The sequence below is a fragment of the Rhinatrema bivittatum genome, chromosome 5 (assembly GCF_901001135.1).
Source record: "Rhinatrema bivittatum chromosome 5, aRhiBiv1.1, whole genome shotgun sequence".
NCBI classification, from domain to species: Eukaryota; Metazoa; Chordata; class Amphibia; order Gymnophiona; family Rhinatrematidae; genus Rhinatrema; species Rhinatrema bivittatum.
In genome coordinates this window covers 5,548,943-5,566,521 of record NC_042619.1, presented here as the reverse complement: position 1 = coordinate 5,566,521, position 17,579 = coordinate 5,548,943, and the positions used below count along the sequence as shown (strand labels likewise).

General features: G+C 48.0%; 1 protein-coding gene across 1 annotated transcript; it reads left to right on the top strand.

Moving 5' to 3' along the window:
- The first annotated feature begins 305 nt into the window (after window positions 1-305).
- Window positions 306-16,389, top strand: LOC115091747. The gene is made up of 2 exons (XM_029601925.1): window positions 306-374; window positions 12,716-16,389. Exon 2 carries the CDS (start codon window positions 12,821-12,823, stop codon window positions 16,235-16,237), a length of 3,417 nt encoding a protein of 1,138 aa, XP_029457785.1. The 5' UTR covers window positions 306-374; window positions 12,716-12,820; the 3' UTR covers window positions 16,238-16,389.
- Window positions 16,390-17,579: the final 1,190 nt, after the last annotated feature.

Below are 17,579 nucleotides of genomic sequence, written 5' to 3'. Positions count from 1 at the left end.
TCTGACAGGTTGCAGCACAGCTCAGGAACTTGGCCACTTTTCCCAGCAAACAGATTGCAGGGGGAGGGCTGGTGGGAAGGGAAGGTGGCTGCAGGGTGGCCACGGGGGCTGTGGACAGCCCTGCTTTCAGAGGGGGGGGGGCTCGGGGTGAACGCTTTCTCCCGGGCTGCAGACTCTGTCCGGGAGGGGGGGCCTGCAGAGCCGGACACGGCTGGGGGAGGGGCTGGGGGTGTCTGTGTACCTTGCGCTGGTTGTCAGCAGTAACAGGGGAGGGGCCGGAGAGCTCGGGCTGCGGGAGGGAGGGAGGGAGGGATGGGACCTGCCTGACAGGTGTGTCCTCTCTCTCTCTCCAGCACAGCCCGGAGGAGACGCAGGTAAATGGAAGTTTTATTTGCCTTCTCCTGCTGGATCTCTAGAGTGGTCCCTGCACCCTCCTCTCTCTCATGCTTGGTTGCCCAAACCCTAACTATCCCGTCCTTCTTTCTGGCAGTGTCCTGTCAGCCCTTCTGTCGCTCAGACGACTTTTCCTCTCTCTCTCCCTTTCAGAATACATTTTCTTCCTTTCTGGGATATTCCCATCCTGAAATTATTATTCAGAATTTCCATAATTTTCCATTAATGTTTTTCAAAGAGATAGAACTAGGATTGTGATGGGAGAGACAGAGGGACATCTCACAGGAAGGACAGAGGGACAGCTGTCTCACAGGACGGACAGAGAGCAGGATCCAGGCAACGCAAGGGACAGAGGGACAGCCATCTCACGGGAGGGACAGAAGGACAGCTATGTCATGGGACAGAGAGAGCCAGATCCAGGCAAAGCAAGGGACAGAGGAACAGCCATCTTACGGGAGGGACAGCTATGTCATGGGACAGAGAGAGCCAGATCCAGGCAAAGCAAGGGACAGAGGGACAGCCATCTTATGGGAGGGACAGAGGGACAGCTATGTCATGGGACAGAGAGAGCCAGATCCAGGCAAAGCAAGGGACAGAGGGACAGCCATCTCACGGGAGGGACAGAAGGACAGCTATGTCATGGGACAGAGAGAGCCAGATCCAGGCAAAGCAAGGGACAGAGGAACAGCCATCTTACGGGAGGGACAGAGGGACAGCTATGTCATGGGACAGAGAGAGCCAGATCCAGGCAAAGCAAGGGACAGAGGGACAGCCATCTTACGGGAGGGACAGAAGGACAACTATGTCATGGGACAGAGAGAGCCAGATCCAGGCAAAGCAAGGGACAGAGGAACAGCCATCTTACGGGAGGGACAGAGGGACAGCTATGTCATGGGACAGAGAGAGCCAGATCCAGGCAAAGCAAGGGACAGAGGGACAGCCATCTTACGGGAGGGACAGAAGGACAGATATCTTATGGAAGAAGCAGGACAGAGTGAGAACCAAGTAATGCATTAGACAGAGAGACATATCTGACAGGAGGGACAGAGGGACAGCAATCTCATGAAAAGGACAGTTGAGAAATAGGAGAGACTGTGAAAGTGAGGGACAGCTGTGATTCTAGAGAGAGTGGCAGTACTAAAATGTGACAGTCATTCTTTATGCAAAAGGTACATGCAGTAACCATGATGAGATCAGATGGGAGAGTGTAAACTGGTGAGATCAGGGCAGGAGAGAGGTGCACAGGCAGAGCTGCAGGGCAGGAGTGAGGTGCACTGGCAGAGCTGCAGGGCAGGAGTGAGGTGCACTGGCAGAGCTGGGTATGGAATAGCAGGAGGTGCTGCAGGGCAGGAGTGAAGTGCACTGGCAGAGCTGCAGGGCAGGAGTGAGGTGCACTGGCAGAGCTGGGTATGGAATAGCAGGAGGTGCTGCAGGGCAGGAGGGAGGTGCACAGGCAGAGCTGGGTATGGAATAACAGGAGGTGCTGCAGGGCAGGAGTGAGGTGCACAGGCAGAGCTGGGTATGGAATAACAGGAGGTGCTGCAGGGCAGGAGTGAGGTGCACTGGCAAAGCTGGGTATGGAATAACAGGAGGTGCTGCAGGGCAGGAGTGAGGTGCACAGGCAGAGCTGGGTATGGAATAGCAGGAGGTGCTGCAGGGCAGGAGGGAGGTGCACAGGCAGAGCTGCAGGGCAGGAGTGAGGTGCACTGGCAGAGCTGGGTATGGAATAGCAGGAGATGCTGCAGGGCAGGAGTGAGGTGCACTGGCAAAGCTGGGTATGGAATAACAGGAGGTGCTGCAGGGCAGGAGTGAGGTGCACAGGCAGAGCTGGGTATGGAATAGCAGGAGGTGCTGCAGGGCAGGAGTGAGGTGCACAGGCAGAGCTGCAGGGCAGGAGTGAGGTGCACTGGCAGAGCTGGGTATGGAATAGCAGGAGGTGCTGCAGGGCAGGAGTGAGGTGCACTGGCAGAAGATGAGGGTGTATGGGCATGGGGGATGCTGCAGGGGGGGATGCTGCAGGGCAGGGAAGGGGTGCACTGGTAGATCTGTGGAATACAGTGGGTTGCAGGTGGCTCATGGATGACAGCTGACTGACGGGAGTAAGGAGAAAGCCTATAAATAACTGGGAGGACAGAGATGTTACTGGGGTCACTTTTTATTGGTGTTGGGTTCCATTGCTCTCTCAGTCTCACAAAACTACGTGGCCTACTTTCCCATCTGGTGCTACGTGGTGGCAATAGCCTCACACCACACAAGCTCTAAGGAACTCATTCAAAATTAATTACAGCAACACCAAGAGTCTCCTGTTTCAGTCCCATGGCAACCTGGCAGACTTCCCATTCCTCTGTCCGCCCCCTCGTCTCTAATTATAGGTAAACAGTTTTCATTGCCGCTGTGCATGAAAGAGCAGCTGTACGGAAAGCTGACGTGCTCAGCCAGCTGTTCCCAGCCTACCTAAGAAATTAGCATTGACAAACCACCATATCCCAGCAACCTATGAGCACAGTACACTCCCTCCATCTACAACCCACCACATCCTGACAAACCTCCAGCACTCCCTCCATCTACAACCCACCACATCCCGACAACCCTCCAGCACAGAGCACTCCCTCCATCTACAACCCAACACATCCCCAAGACCCTCCAGCACAAAGCACTCCCTCCATCTACAACCCAATACATCCCGACAACCCTCCAGCACAGAGCACTCCCTCCATCTACAACCCAACACATCCCAACAACCCTCCAGCACAGAGCACTCCCTCCATTTACAACCCAACACATCCCAACAACCCTCCAGCACAGAGCAATCCCTCCATCTACAACCCAACACATCCCAACAACCCTCCAGCACAGAGCAATCCCTCCATCTACAACCCAACACATCCCAACAACCCTCCAGCACAAAGCACTCCCTCCATCTACAACCCACCACATCCCGACAACCCTCTGGTACAGAGCACTCCCTCTATCTACAACCCACCACATCCCGACAACCCTCCAGCACAAAGCACTCTAGTTACAACCCACCACATCCCGACAACCCTCCGGCACAGAGCACTCCTTCCATCTACAATCCAATACATCCCCAAAACCCTCCAGCACAAAGCACTTCCTCCATGTACAACCCACCACATCCCGACAACCCTCCGGCACAGAGCACTCCTTCAATCTACAACCCAACACATCCCCAAAACTCTCCAGCACAAAGTACTCTCCTCCATCTACAACCCACCACATCCCGACAACCCTCCAGCACAAAGCACTCCAGTTACAACCCACCACATCCCGTCAACCCTCCAGCACAAAGCACTCCCTCCATGTACAACCCACTATATCCCAACAACCCTCCAGCACAGAGCACTCCATCCAAGTACAACCCATCACATCCCAAAAACCTGGAACTGTTTTTGGCTGCACCTGGAACTGCACTATTTTGGCTACAATCTTATCTACAAAATAGACACTACACGGTCACCCTAGGTAATCACAAATCCGATCCCATCAACCTCAACCGGGGTGTCCCCCAAGGCTCCTCATTATCTTCCACTCTGTTCAACATCTACATGCTTCCCCTAGCCAAACTCCTCACTAACCTTGGAATCACCCACTATATCTACGCAGACGATGTTCAAACTCTCATCCCTTTCACAGACTCTCTTCAAGAAGCCCTGCAGCAATGGGACTTATGCCTTACTTCTATCAATCATCTCCTTACCGATATGAACCTCGCTCTTAACCCCAACAAAACTGAACTATTCATTATCTCCACCAACCACACACCCCCTGCCAACCCCCCACCCCCAATTCATTTTCCCCACACACTCGAAACCTTGGAATCACCATTGACACCCAACTCTCTCTAAAACCATTCATTAAAGCCACCCTAAAAGAATGCTATTATAAACTACACAAGGTTAAGAAACTAAGACCTCTACTACACACAGTGCTCCAATCCATTATTTTCTCCAAAGTCGACTACTGTAACTCACTGCTCCTCGGCCTCACCGCTGCCACCACCAATCCCCTACAACTCCTGCAGAACGCCACAGCCCGAGTCCTAACACCCGTAAAAGAGACCACATTACACTCATACTGAAAGAGTTACATTGGCTACCTATCAACTCAAGAATTCAGTACAAATCCTTATCACTCATACACAAATCTATAATCAATGAAAACTCACACTGGCTTAAACAGCCCCTCCTACTCCACACCTCCAACAGACCAACACGCACCATCCACCAAGGTACCCTATACCTCCCCTCCCATAAACTCACAAAACTTTCCTCCACAATGAAAAGAGCATTCTCACTAGCTGGTCCAATCCTGTGGAACTCCATGCCTCATGACCTCCGCACAGAAACCTTCAACCCAAATTAAAATAAAAACTAAAAACATGGCTGTTCCAACAGGCCTTCACCTAAACAGCCCATATTTACAACCCCCCTATTAAATTATTATTGCGTCTCTTTAAAGCATTCCTCTCACTTATTTATTTATTTATTTAAATTCTTTTACTATACCGATACTCAAGACGAGGTCTTATCGTACCGGTTTACAATAGAACAGGAAAAACCAATTAACAACTAAGTAGAAGGTAAAGTTACATTAAACAGGAAGCGAAAACATGGGAGATGGAAGACAGGAAAGATTTTAAACGATAACAACTGGAGAGTGATAAAACTAAAAACCATAGAGTAGCGAGGCTTAAACAGAGATTTATCCTGTTTTATCCAGATTTATCCAGATGAGAGATCTGCGACACAGATCGTCTCCACTCTGATTAGTTCAAATCAGAGTGGAGACGATCTGTGTCGCACGTAGCAAGACGTATATGGCACCATTGGTGAATGGAACCGGTAGATTTTTAAGCACAATTGATGCTAATTGAGATGTATATGCACTGCGGATGTTTTCTGAAAATTCCTATTTGCATTTGTCAATGTGTTTACAATTAAGCCCCTGAGGCAGCCACTATATGTGGCGAAACTCGGCCAGAGTCGGGCAGTTTTAACAAGTTTTATACGTCTCCACCATTAAAGAATTGAAAAAGACTTCTTTGTGGCATCCACTTCATTGTTGTTTCCTTACGGCTCTACTGGATCACCTACCTTGCTGTTTTTTGGGCCCCTGCCTTTATTACTTTTCCAACAGTCAGAATAAGAGATGCAGGCTCTTGTGGAGCAGTCTCTGCTGGAGCCAACATTTCCTTTAGATCTGTAACTGCTTCATCAACAAAATGAGAAGCTTGGGAATCAGCTCCAAAGTGTTGGCGTGGATTACAAACTGATTGATGGATAGAAGACAACGGGTAATGGTAAATGGAACCTACTCTGAAGAGAGAATGGTGTTAAGTGGAGTGCCACAAGGATCAGTGTTGGGACCGGTTCTGTTCAACATCTTCGTGAGCGACATTGTGGAATGGTTAGAAGGTAGAGTTTGTCTATTTGCCGATGATACTAAGATCTACAACAGAGTGGACACGCCGGAAGGAGTACAGAGAATGAGACAGGATTTAAGGAAGCTGGAAGAGTGGTCAAAGATATGGCAGCTGAGAATCAATGCCAAGAAATGCAGTCATGCATCTGTGGTGCAGTTATCCAAAAGGACTGTATGTGATGGGGGTGAAGGGCTGATGTGCACGGATCAGGAGAGAGACCTTGGGGTGATATTGTCTAACGACCTGAAGTCAACGAAACAGTGTGACACGGCGATAGCCAAAGCCAGAAGAATGCTGGGCTGCATAGAGAGAGGAATATAGAGTAAGAAAAGGGAAGTGATAATCCCCTTGTACAGGTTCTTGGTGAGGCCTCACCTGGAGTAATGTGTTCAGTTCTGGAGATCCTATCTTAAAGGAGAGAGAGACAGGATGGAGGCAGTCCAGAGAAGGGCGACCAAAAAGATGGATGGTCTCCATCGAATGACTTATTGAGGAGAGGGTGAAGTACCTAAATATGTACACCCTGGAAGAGAGGAGGAGAAGGGGTGATATGATACAGACCTTCAGATACTTGAAAGGTTTTAATGATCCATGGTCGTCAACAAACCTTTTCCATTGAAAACAATTTAGTAGAAGTAGAGGTCACGATTTGAAACTCCAGGGAGGAAGACTTAGAACAGTGTCAGGAAATATTTCTTTATGGAAAGGGTGGCGGATGCCTGGAATGCCTTTCCGGAGTGAAGACTAAAACTGTGAAGGATTTCAAAGGGGCATGGGATAAACACTGTGGATCCATAAAGGCTAGAGGATGGGAATAAATAAAAACGCTAAACTAGCCTAGTGGCAGTTACTGCCCTTAACAGAAACATGGGGGTAACCTGCACAGAGCGGCAGTTACTACCCTTAACAGAAACATGGGGTAACCTGCACAGAGCGGCGGTTACTACCCTTAACAGAAGGAATGGGGGTAACCTGCACGGAGCGGCAGTTACTGCCCTTAACAGAAGGCATGGGGGTAACCTGCACAGAGCGGCAGTTACTACCCTTAACAGAAACATGGGGTAACCTGCACAGAGCGGCGGTTACTGCCCTTAACAGAAGGCATGGGATAACCTGCACGGAGCGGCAGTTACTGCCCTTAAGAGAAACATGGGGGTAACCTGCACGGAGCGGCAGTTATTACCCTTAAGAGAAACATGGGGGTAACCTGCACGGAGCGGCAGTTACTACCCTTAAGAGAAACATGGGGGTAACCTGCACGGAGCGGCAGTTACTACCTTGGGAAGCTTGCAGGGCAGACTAGATGGACCATTTTGGTCTTTTTCTGCCATCATTACTATGTTATCCTTCTGAGCCAGAAACTCAGTGAGCTCCTCTGCAAAAGTGCCATCGCATGGTGTTGCATCACTTTCTCTCTGCTAGGGGCCCCTTGCACAGTAATTTTCCAAGGGGTGGCCTCTTCTACGGGCGTTACCTTATGGGGAAGGGTCTGGACTCAGTCAGTGTGATGGGTCATGCAAAGGACCATTAATTTCTCCTGAGCAGAGTGGCAGGTTCAGCATATCAGTTTTATACTGTGCCAGCCTGTTACTGTTTCTATAATGCTGGCGACCTCCTGTGCCCAAAGGAATATTCTGCACCAACAGGCCCTACTTATAATCAACCTGCCCCCCCCCCTTGCACCAGTTTTGTAAAATTTGCAAGGCCATGGTTACAGTAGGACACAAACAGTGTTTGGGTATTACTTATCCGATCTGAATGTGCTACATGCACAGAAAGAAAAGATTTTCAATCCCAGCGGTGCCGCCACTCTTGTGTCTCCCCCTTGGTCCAGACTATGAACTACCCCTGTGTTTGGGGTGGGGAGTACCACATGAGAAATTATATTTACTAATATGATTTATCTTCAGGTTCGTAGCCTGAATGGGGAATGAGACGGGGGTCCCAGTCACCTCGATACAACAAGTCTGTGCCCTTCTCAAACAACCTCTGACTTGTGGCACCACAGACCGGATAAAATCCTCACACCAGGATAAAACAGTAATTATCTCTTTTACTAGTATTGTGTAAGCAGACAGTAAATCCAAGCAGAACATTTAAAATGGGAAAAGTACAGTGGTAAAGTAAAATATAAACTTTCAGGGCAAACAACACATTCATACAGATAGTAAAAAAAATAAGGAATGCTAATAGAGAAAGGTTAGAGAGAAGCAGTGAAGTAATCAACTTTCAAAACTTCTTTACCCCGAGTACTCAAAAAAGGGGGGGAGGGGGGAACGGACAGGTCCACCCTAATGTCACCATTTTGTAAAGGGTGCACCCTGTCTCAAAAACAAAATTGTGAGGAAAAGAAACAATCAAGAAAATGAGGAAATCCCTGATGATGGTGAAGCTGACTAGATGAGCACTGCAGTGTTTGGAAGGTCTCTCTCTCCTGGGGAACTTGCCTAAATGGTTTACTTGGTACTAAAAAGAAAGCAGGCCTGGTTTCAGTCTCTTACAGAAAGACCAAAGTCCATTAGTTTCTCTCTTCCAGCCTTATATCATGTGTCTGTACCTGCTAGCAAGGGTTTATGCTTGACTTTGGCTGAAAGGTTGAAGCAGTTAAGATGAGATACTGAATTTTTGACAGAAGGCAAGGAAATAATCCTTTTCCTTCCTCTGCTAAGATATTCTCTGTGCAAAGTTTATATTACTTAACTCAGGAGAGCGATCCAGCCATGTGTTTCTGAGCCTTTATAGCTCTGGAAAGGAAGTCTCTCAGTCTCTCAGCTCCTGCCTCCGCTGTCCCTTGTTGGGATTTTATGTGTAGCTCAGGTATGAAGCAAGAACAGCTGACTCTCTGTTTCCTCAGCACGCAGACTTCTGTCTCCCTCTAGATAAGTAACTCTTCAGGAGAAAAACTGATTGCAGGGCTGCCAGATACACTCTTCTATTCCTGGCTCCAACTCCTGATCGTACCCACCCTGCACACACAGAGCCAGCCAGATTATACCTTTTATACCTTAAATGGTCTCCCAGCATTCATTTGGCTTCCTCCTCTGCTGGCATAATAGTACAGCCCTTGTAAACACTGTAAGTGCTGGATGCTGGTTCTTGCAGAACATTTGTCATTCACATGAGAGCACACATTTTGTCACATTGGCTGCAGCAGCTTGCAGTCTCTGCAGGGTTGAAAATCCCTTTTTGCCAGGTCTAAAACACATCACTCAGATCCAGACGCAGCTCGGTTCACATTGTAAGGCTCTAACACATGATAAGCTAGTGGGAGCAGGAACCTGGCTTATAGTAGCTTGTTACCCTCGTTTTCACTACTTGTTCAGGGAGAGCATTCCAGGAATCCCAACAACCTTCTAGCATAGTGCATTACCTCCATTTACAAGCACCGCATCCCAACAAAGCTCTGTCACAGTGCACGGCCATGTTGCACCAATCACATGACAGGAACCCACCCTTACCACCAGCTCCTCAGGTGGCAGGGAAGGCTGGAAAGGGCTTGAGCAGATGAAGCTTCCACTGTATGCTGTTCGGGCATGGACACACCAGAGGATTTTCTCCTTCCAATGCCTCCATACACTAAGGTCAAGAACAGTGGCCAGCCCCACTACCCAGTGCTTTTCAGGACTGTCACTTAGAACATGGTGAACTGGATAGTTTGTTTGCTGGATAAGGTGAACAAAATGCAGCAAGTTCTGGATGTACAAAAGAGAAATGTTCCGTAACTGTGTCTGTATAATTTGCTATAGGGAGACCTTTTTACCCCGTCTAATTATCACGCCCAGCCTTTTATTTGTGTTGCCTTGTTGAATTCTTTTCTTTGTATACTTGAGAATTTGTAAAATAAACAGTGATTGTTGAACTAGATACATGAAACGTAAGCAGCTGAATTTCCTGTACTGCTAGGAAGCCGTTTAACGAGGGGCTGATGCATTCTGAATGCATTTGACTTCTCTACTCAGCTCTGCCGTATGACGAGAAGCAGAAAATAAAATGTAATATGCTGGAGAGACAATAGGAATGTAAAGGCAGGACGAACAGAAAGACTGAGGGAGGTGAATATTGGGATGAGTTTTCAGTTTGCCAAAGTGGAGAGAGCGAATGAAGCAAGAAGCAGTCAGGTCCAGACATGGGACACAGAGACCCCGTGGATGCGCTGATGGTGACAGGAGAAGAGCTGGAGTCAGCCAAGAGGTGGAGTGACATAAATCCCAGGGAGCAGCAGGCTGGGCCCACATGGCAGTGGGCAGCACGGCTGACCCGGGCTCTCTCTTCCATCGGTGTTTCTTGCCCAGCTGAGACCTCACAGTGGCAGAGCATCCTGCCTGCTCTTTTGGGCAGGGTGCACAGCTCAGATGCCCTGCGTGCGCCAGCCTGGTGATACCACCTTCCTCATCCGTGCTATTAGTGCCGCAAGCAAGCAGCCAGGCCTTGCACTTCCAGCGAGGGCATGAGCCCTGTACAGAAACGGCACCAGATAGCCCCAGCGAGCATGAATCCTAAGAGCCATGAATTGCAGGGAGCTCGGCCACTCCATCCCTCATGCACTGACTTGGCCTGCACCTCGCTGGCATGCACATGATGCTCAGTGATTGCACCATAAGAATAAGACACCCTGGAAAAATAATATAAATCACCCGCTAAAGAAAAAGCTGGCAAACATATTCCGAATAATCATGAAAGTAGGGGCAATCGATGAACACTCGTAGGATGCTCATGTGATTTCTATTCCGTCTTTCAGGCACTTGAAAGTGGATTACATTCAGGTACTGGAGGTGTTTCCCTGTCCCCAGAGGGCTCAGCATCTGAGACAATGGAGGGAGGAGTGACTGTGACAATCCAAAGCCCACCATAAAGAGATGGTTAGCACACAATAGATTAAGTTTAAATTTATCAAAGACAGAAATTCTCATCCTAGGCACATCTCCATTCAATGACATTCCCACCCAGATTCGACAAGACAACTGTACTATTAGCATTGTGAAAGAAGTATGTAACCTAGGCGTCATATTAGATTCCAAACTAAACTTAACCACACACATCAAAAAACTCTGCAGAAATCATCTTTCCACAAAATCAGATTACTAAAACACAATCCCCATATTTAAATGTTTAATGTATTTGACAAAGGTAACGCATAAGTTCCTGCAAATTTTGTTTAAATGTAAACCGATGTGATATGTAAAATCGAACACCGGTATATAAAAGTAAATAAATAAATAAATAAAGCCTATACTAGATCCGATTCACTTTTGTACCATCCTCCAATCGCTTACTCTCACTAGCCTGGACTACTGTAACTTGCTCTTTTTAGGTCTCTCACAATCCACCATTGGACCACTTCAGCTCTTACAAAATTCAGCCGCCAGACTGCTCTCCAATAACAGGGATTCTTCGATCACATTACCCCCACTCTTTTCAAGCTCTGTTGCCTCCCCATAAAATGGCGTATGCAATATAAAACCTTCTCAATTATTCGCAATCTCATCTACAGCAACACCTCCTGGCTCTTCGCTTCACTACACATTTACACACCATGCAGAAACCTTAGGTCTAAAAATAAATTCCTTCACCGAAAACTACAAGACTGGTCTCTACCAGAGAACGAGCTTTCTCCAAAGCAGGCCCCATTTTATGAAACCCCACCCCTTATCAGTGACAAGAAAAAGCCCTCAAGCACCATCTGTTCCTGCATGCTTTCCCTGAACAATGCACTCAATAATCCATCTTTAATTTGTGTTCAATTATCTATTTCTCATTTTTATTTTAATTTAATTTGCGAAACTTTTTCTCTCAATCCTACTTGCGTCTTCAATGAATACATTGTCCCTTATTTTTACTATTATTTTATTTGTTGTGTGCATTCTACTTTAAATTTTTATGTATGTACTGTTGCTACCCACCCCCGAACCTTGGAAGGCGCGGGATACAAATACAAATAAATAAACAATCCAGACACAAAACAGGTGGTCCCAGTAAAGCAAAACGTTTCTAAATGAATGGCATGCACTGGTCAGGAGAGGCCATTAGAACGGTCAATGCTTTTTTGCAATAAACTGCGACGGAGGAAATGCAATGCTTATTGCACAACGCCTGTGCTGCGCCGGGCTTCTTTTCCTCTTCTGTGGAGGACCTTTTTCCACTTAGAAACCCTTCAGATTCTCTCTGCCAGGAGCAGAACCACCTACCCTTAACAGGACTGCACGAGGGGAAGCAAAATGACAGAACATCTGCAGGCCCCAGCTTTGGACCAGAGCTACAGCCCTCTCTCCTGTCTCTCCATTTCCTTCCCTTTCTCATCCTCCCTTCAGCCTCTGCTTTGCTGGTTCTCAGCTGGTTCTCAGCCCTCCCTTACTATCTCCTCCACACCTCCAAGCCCTCTGTCTCCCTTCCTCTCTACCTATTAGTCTTTCACCTCCGTCTAAACTCTCTCCCCACCAACCAATTTTTCACATTCCTTTTCATGAGTTTTTTCATCACCTCGTAGGCCCTGGGGCAGGGACAAGAATTGCAGTGCTCTCACTGTCCCCTGTAGTGCCCGATGTCTCTGCTTTAGTTCCATAGTTGACTGCCTCTCCTCCTTATGGTGGCAGCCTCGGGGGTCCCTTCTCCTGTGCAGTGGGACTGATGCCACACATCTTCTCCAGGTTAGACTATGGCAGTTAACAGGAAACCCAGGATCTCTTGCTTGAGGTTACTGCTTTGTGTGGTGGAGTAGGTGTTTGCTTTCCATGGTTCAAGGTCTTCTCTCAGATATGGTGGCAGTCAGGTTGTGCACCCTCTGACAGGTTTCCATATCCCCCTGCGTACAAGCCACTGATCTATATAACCAGATGGTTAAAAGCTTTTCCTAACTAATTTTCTCTTCTTCACTGAATGCAGGATTAAACTCTTACAAATGCAATGTGTACCATTCAGCCATGGACCAAGCAGGTAGCCTCCCCTACGTAGACATGTCAAGCTAAGAATGCGGAGGAGGACCCAAAGATGAGCGACTTCACTGCCTTGCTGGAGGCTCTGGGCAAGACCTGCCAAGAACTGGAAGAGATCAAGCTAGAGCAGGTCAAAGACCATAAGAGGCTCTCAAAATCATTTGAACAGGCCCTTCTATCCATCCTACACCAGGAGCAGAGCATACTTACCCAGGTAGAAGCTGAGCATAATCAACTAAAAAATAGGCTGACCTCCCTTCACCAAGATAATGAGAAGGCTCTCCATGAAGGCGTGTCTGAAATCAACAGCATGGTGCACCAAATCGCCACCATTTCCTCTCAACTCCAGACCCTGAAGGACTCCAAGGACAATAGAGCAGTGCTTGAAGAGATTAAGGAAAAAGTCACAGAGATGTTTGCCATGAAGAAGAGTATCCTCATCAGACTGAAGGAGGTCTGTTTTATCCCTTGTCAGCTGCAGACCCTCTCCCTTGGCGAGATCACATATCAGGAGCAGACATTTGGCTTTTCTATTCCATATGTTGAGAGAAGTGGCCACAACTTCATGAGTAGTACTGAAGCCCTGCTGAGTGATGAGACCCCGCCATGGGAAGATTCTCCTTCTGATACTAGATTATTAATTGAAAGCACCATCCTCAACCAGAACAATCACCACACTCAAGGAGTCATCAAGAAGAGTGAATCTGGTAGAGCTCTCGGCGAATTTCACCACGTCCCAGAGAAAGTGAGAAGAGAAAATGGAGTCAGCATGTCAAAGTTACTTTCCCCTAGAACACTGCCAGCAACGGGCAACACTATGGCTGAGGATACAGTCCACAACCCTAGAACTGTGGCCAAAATCAAGATTTGTGATGCAGAAAACAACATGTTCTCACTCTGGGATTCCTCTTCTGAACTAAAGACAGTAAAAGTGAATGGAGGGGAGGAGGAGATACTGGGAAGCAGCATGGATGCTGGAGATGAGAACCTGTACAAACATGGTCCTGAGGACCCCAAGCATACTGTCAAATCATCCATTTCACCTGGTTCAATGCAAAATACTGGAGGAAACAAGGCACTACGGATGTCAGCTGATGTCAACCCTGCAACAGCTGTGCATTCTCCAGAAAGAAGGCCCTCCAGAGAACGAGAAATAATGCAGAACCCAGCCAGTCAATCCAGCACCCTTCCACCTACACATCAGCTTTACATGTCACCACCCGAACTGAAGAGATCATCTAAAGACTGCACCCATGTCCACAGTGAAGTGCGGAGGATCAGAAAGGAGATGCTAGGACAGGATGTGACTGGTCTCTTTCCCCCTCATTCAGACAAAGAAAATAATGACCTGACAGTCAACCAGGAACAATTATCTGGAACTGCTCATTGGGCTCAATATTCCATGGCAGCCAACTGGAGAAGTGAAGAATGTGTCTCCAAACCACAGAGGTGCAGGGAGAGTGAGCCCATTACAGCTCAAAATGGACAAAATCTGCTCTCTCTGGCCACTAGTAGCCCAACAGACATTAACCTTTCCTTTCATGAAACCACAGACACTGAAAGACTCCACCTACTGAGCAATCCCATCAACCAGGATACCTTGTTTAGAGCTACGGCAGCCTTTGTGTATGAGGACGACTCCGAAAACTCTGATGATGGGCCAGAGTCAAATGCAGGACATGGAGAGGAGAAGGATCCCAAGGCCTGTAGGACTGTGGCCATCCAAGCCAGTCGTATACCTTCGGCAAAACAAAATGACAATAGAGAGCAACTCTCCAGGTGGACATCAGGAGACTCAGTCAACAAGATGGAGATTTGCTCATTTGAGACCTATGTTCAGAACCCATCAGAAAGCCAAAAGTCCCAAACCAAAAGGGACATAGTCCAAGGCATCCAATCCAATCAAAGCTGGGTAGATCCATCAGGAGAAAACAGGAATGTTCTTCTAGTTCAGCATGATTTTCTCAGGAAATCCAACAAAAATTCCATCCACCAAGATCCTTCTCTTTCCTCAAGGTCACCATCACCTACTGAGAGCATCAAGTCATCATACACCTTCATAATTGAATCACCCAGGAATTATGGATCTTCCAATGGGACATACAGGGCAGGTTCACGTTCAGCATCAGGAACACGTTTGCCCAATGCAGAAATGAATCAGAGAGTCAAGAGGAGTCCCCCAGTCATAAGCTCTGGCAGTGACCCGCAGAGGGAAAAGCCCCCGCTGCAAACTTCCAGGAGAAAGCAGCTTCCAAGATCTCCTGCAAACTCTTCTAATGCTGCAGAAACAAGAAGTGACCCTGTTACAAATGGCATAAAAGTGTCTCCAAAGAGACCTGCACAAGGCAAGGCCTTTGAGCTGGGGCCTCGGAAAACAGTCTCAAGGTCAACCTCAATGCTGTTCATAGAGAAAATTCCCAAACAAAGGAAGGTTATCCCCAGTAGCACCTGTCACTCTCAGTCTGCTAAAGAAAGAAGAGATTCAGCCTCCAGCACCTCCAGCTGCAGATCTAACCCTAGGGCCACCAACAGCAGGAGCATAGCACTGCAGCACAGAAGAAGACCCATCTCTGCTAATATTCAGGAGCAAGCCCAAAGGAGCCGGGCCTTCAGCAAGAGTGAATCCAACTTGCGGTGCAGTCTATTAGAGGAAGATAAAGCCCCTTACACCAACCAGTTGATAGCACAATTTTGTAAATTTGGTTCTGGCCGTGCAGAGTTGAACCTTCCTCATGGAATCCACAGCACGCCATTTGGATCACTGTATGTGGTAGACTATGGAAATAGGAGAGTGCAAGTGATGGACGGCAAGGGTAGCATGCTACAGCAGATCGCACTGGAACCTAAAAACTACTTTGATGTGGCTGTGAACAACAAGGGCCTGGTAGCATTGACCAATTCCACCGACCGCACAGTGGAGGTATACAGCAGGCATGGCAAGCTCCTACAGATCATCTCCAAGAACCTAAGCGCTCCTCGTGGCATCACCACAAACTATAGGGACGAGTTTGTGGTTGCCGACATGAGGCAGGGCACGGTCTCAGCGCTAACCCTGGAACTGACTACAGGCAGGCAGGTGGAAAATGTTATCGTCCCTGGTTTCAGCAAGCCTTACCTAGTGAGCTCCAACAGCCTGGGCCTGGTGGCAGTGTCAGAGCGGGGCTTCGATGGAGGCTGCTGTGTGAAGGTCTTGGGCGATGACTGGAAGGTCCTCAGGATCCTGGGACTGAAGACAGGCTTGGGCCCCACACTGTTCAACCCCTGGGGGGTCTGCGTCGATAGCGAAGGCAACGTCCTGGTGGCAGACTGGGGGCAGGCACACTCCGTCATTCACTACCCAGTGCAGGGCCCAGCCCATGCTGTGGTCACCAAAGGACTCAGCAGCCCCAGGGGACTGGCACTTTTCCAAGACTGCCACCTGGTGGTGGTGGATAGCATGCACAACTGCATCAAAATGTTCTATTACAAATGAGATAGGACTATGGCAAGAATCCTCAGATACTACCGGAAGCTCTAGCCAGGCACCCATATCCATGGAAACATGTTTAGTGCATTTCACTAATATACTTGTCTATATCCTTATGAAAGATGCATATATTTAAATTATATATATAAATATATACTTTTTACAGAATCAGGTTGTTTGAGTCTCTGTTCTATAGTGCCAGGCCTTTTCTCTATGTGCACTTCTCTGAACTTACCCACAAGGCTTCAGAGCACCCCTCATAAGTTTGCATTCATCCCCTAGTGAAGCCTGTCACCTCCAAAGGCAAATATCTCTTCCTCCTATCACTAATCTCCAAGAGACATCCAAAATCCAGGTAACTCCATATAACTCTTCATAGTCAGAAGATCATTCAGCAAGTTGAGAATTTATATCATGCACTTCCCTGCTGTAACACTGGACCCCATGATACTCTCCATGCTGTGATGGGGGAGCCTGCTGTCTGTTTCCTTTCTGTGCCATTGGGCACGTATCTTCTTGCTGTGATACTGTACCATGGCTGTCTCCTTTCTATGATACTGGCCCCTGTGTGATATTGTACCATGGCCGTGTCCTTTCTCTGATACTGGCCCCTGTGCGATATTGTACCATGGCTGTCTCCTTTCTGTGATACTGGGCCTCGTGTGATATTGTACCATGGCTGTCTCCTTTCTGTGATACTGGCCCCTGTGTGATATTGTACCATGGCTGTTTCCTTTCTGTGATACTGGCCCCGTGTGATATTGTACCATGGCTGTCTCCTTTCTGTGATACTGGCCCCTGTGTGATATTGTACCATGGCTGTCTCCTTTCTGTGATACTGGCCCCGTGTGATATTGTACCATGGCCGTGTCCTTTCTCTGATACTGGCCCCTGTGTGATATTGTACCATGGCCGTGTCCTTTCTCTGATACTGGCCCCTGTGTGATATTGTACCATGGCTGTCTCCTTTCTGTGATACTGGCCCCGTGTGATATTGTACCATGGCTGTCTCCTTTCTGTGATACTGGCCCCTGTGTGATATTGTACCATGGCCGTGTCCTTTCTGTGATACTGGCCCCTGTGTGACATTGTACCATGGCAGTCTCCTTTCTGTGATACTGGCCCCGTGTGATATTGTACCATGGCTGTCTCCTTTCTGTGATACTGGCCCCTGTGTGATATTGTACCATGGCCGTGTCCTTTCTGTGATACTGGCCCCTGTGTGACATTGTACCATGGCAGTCTCTTTTCTGTGATACTGGCCCCTGTGTGATATTGTACCATGGCTGTCTCCTTTCTGTGATACTGGCCCCTGTGTGATATTGTACCATGGCCGTATCCTTTCTAT

Coding starts and splice junctions, on each gene's coding strand:
- LOC115091747 (XM_029601925.1), top strand. CDS start 12,821: ATGAGCGACTTCACTGCCTTGCTGGAGGCTCTGGGCAAGACCTGCCAA.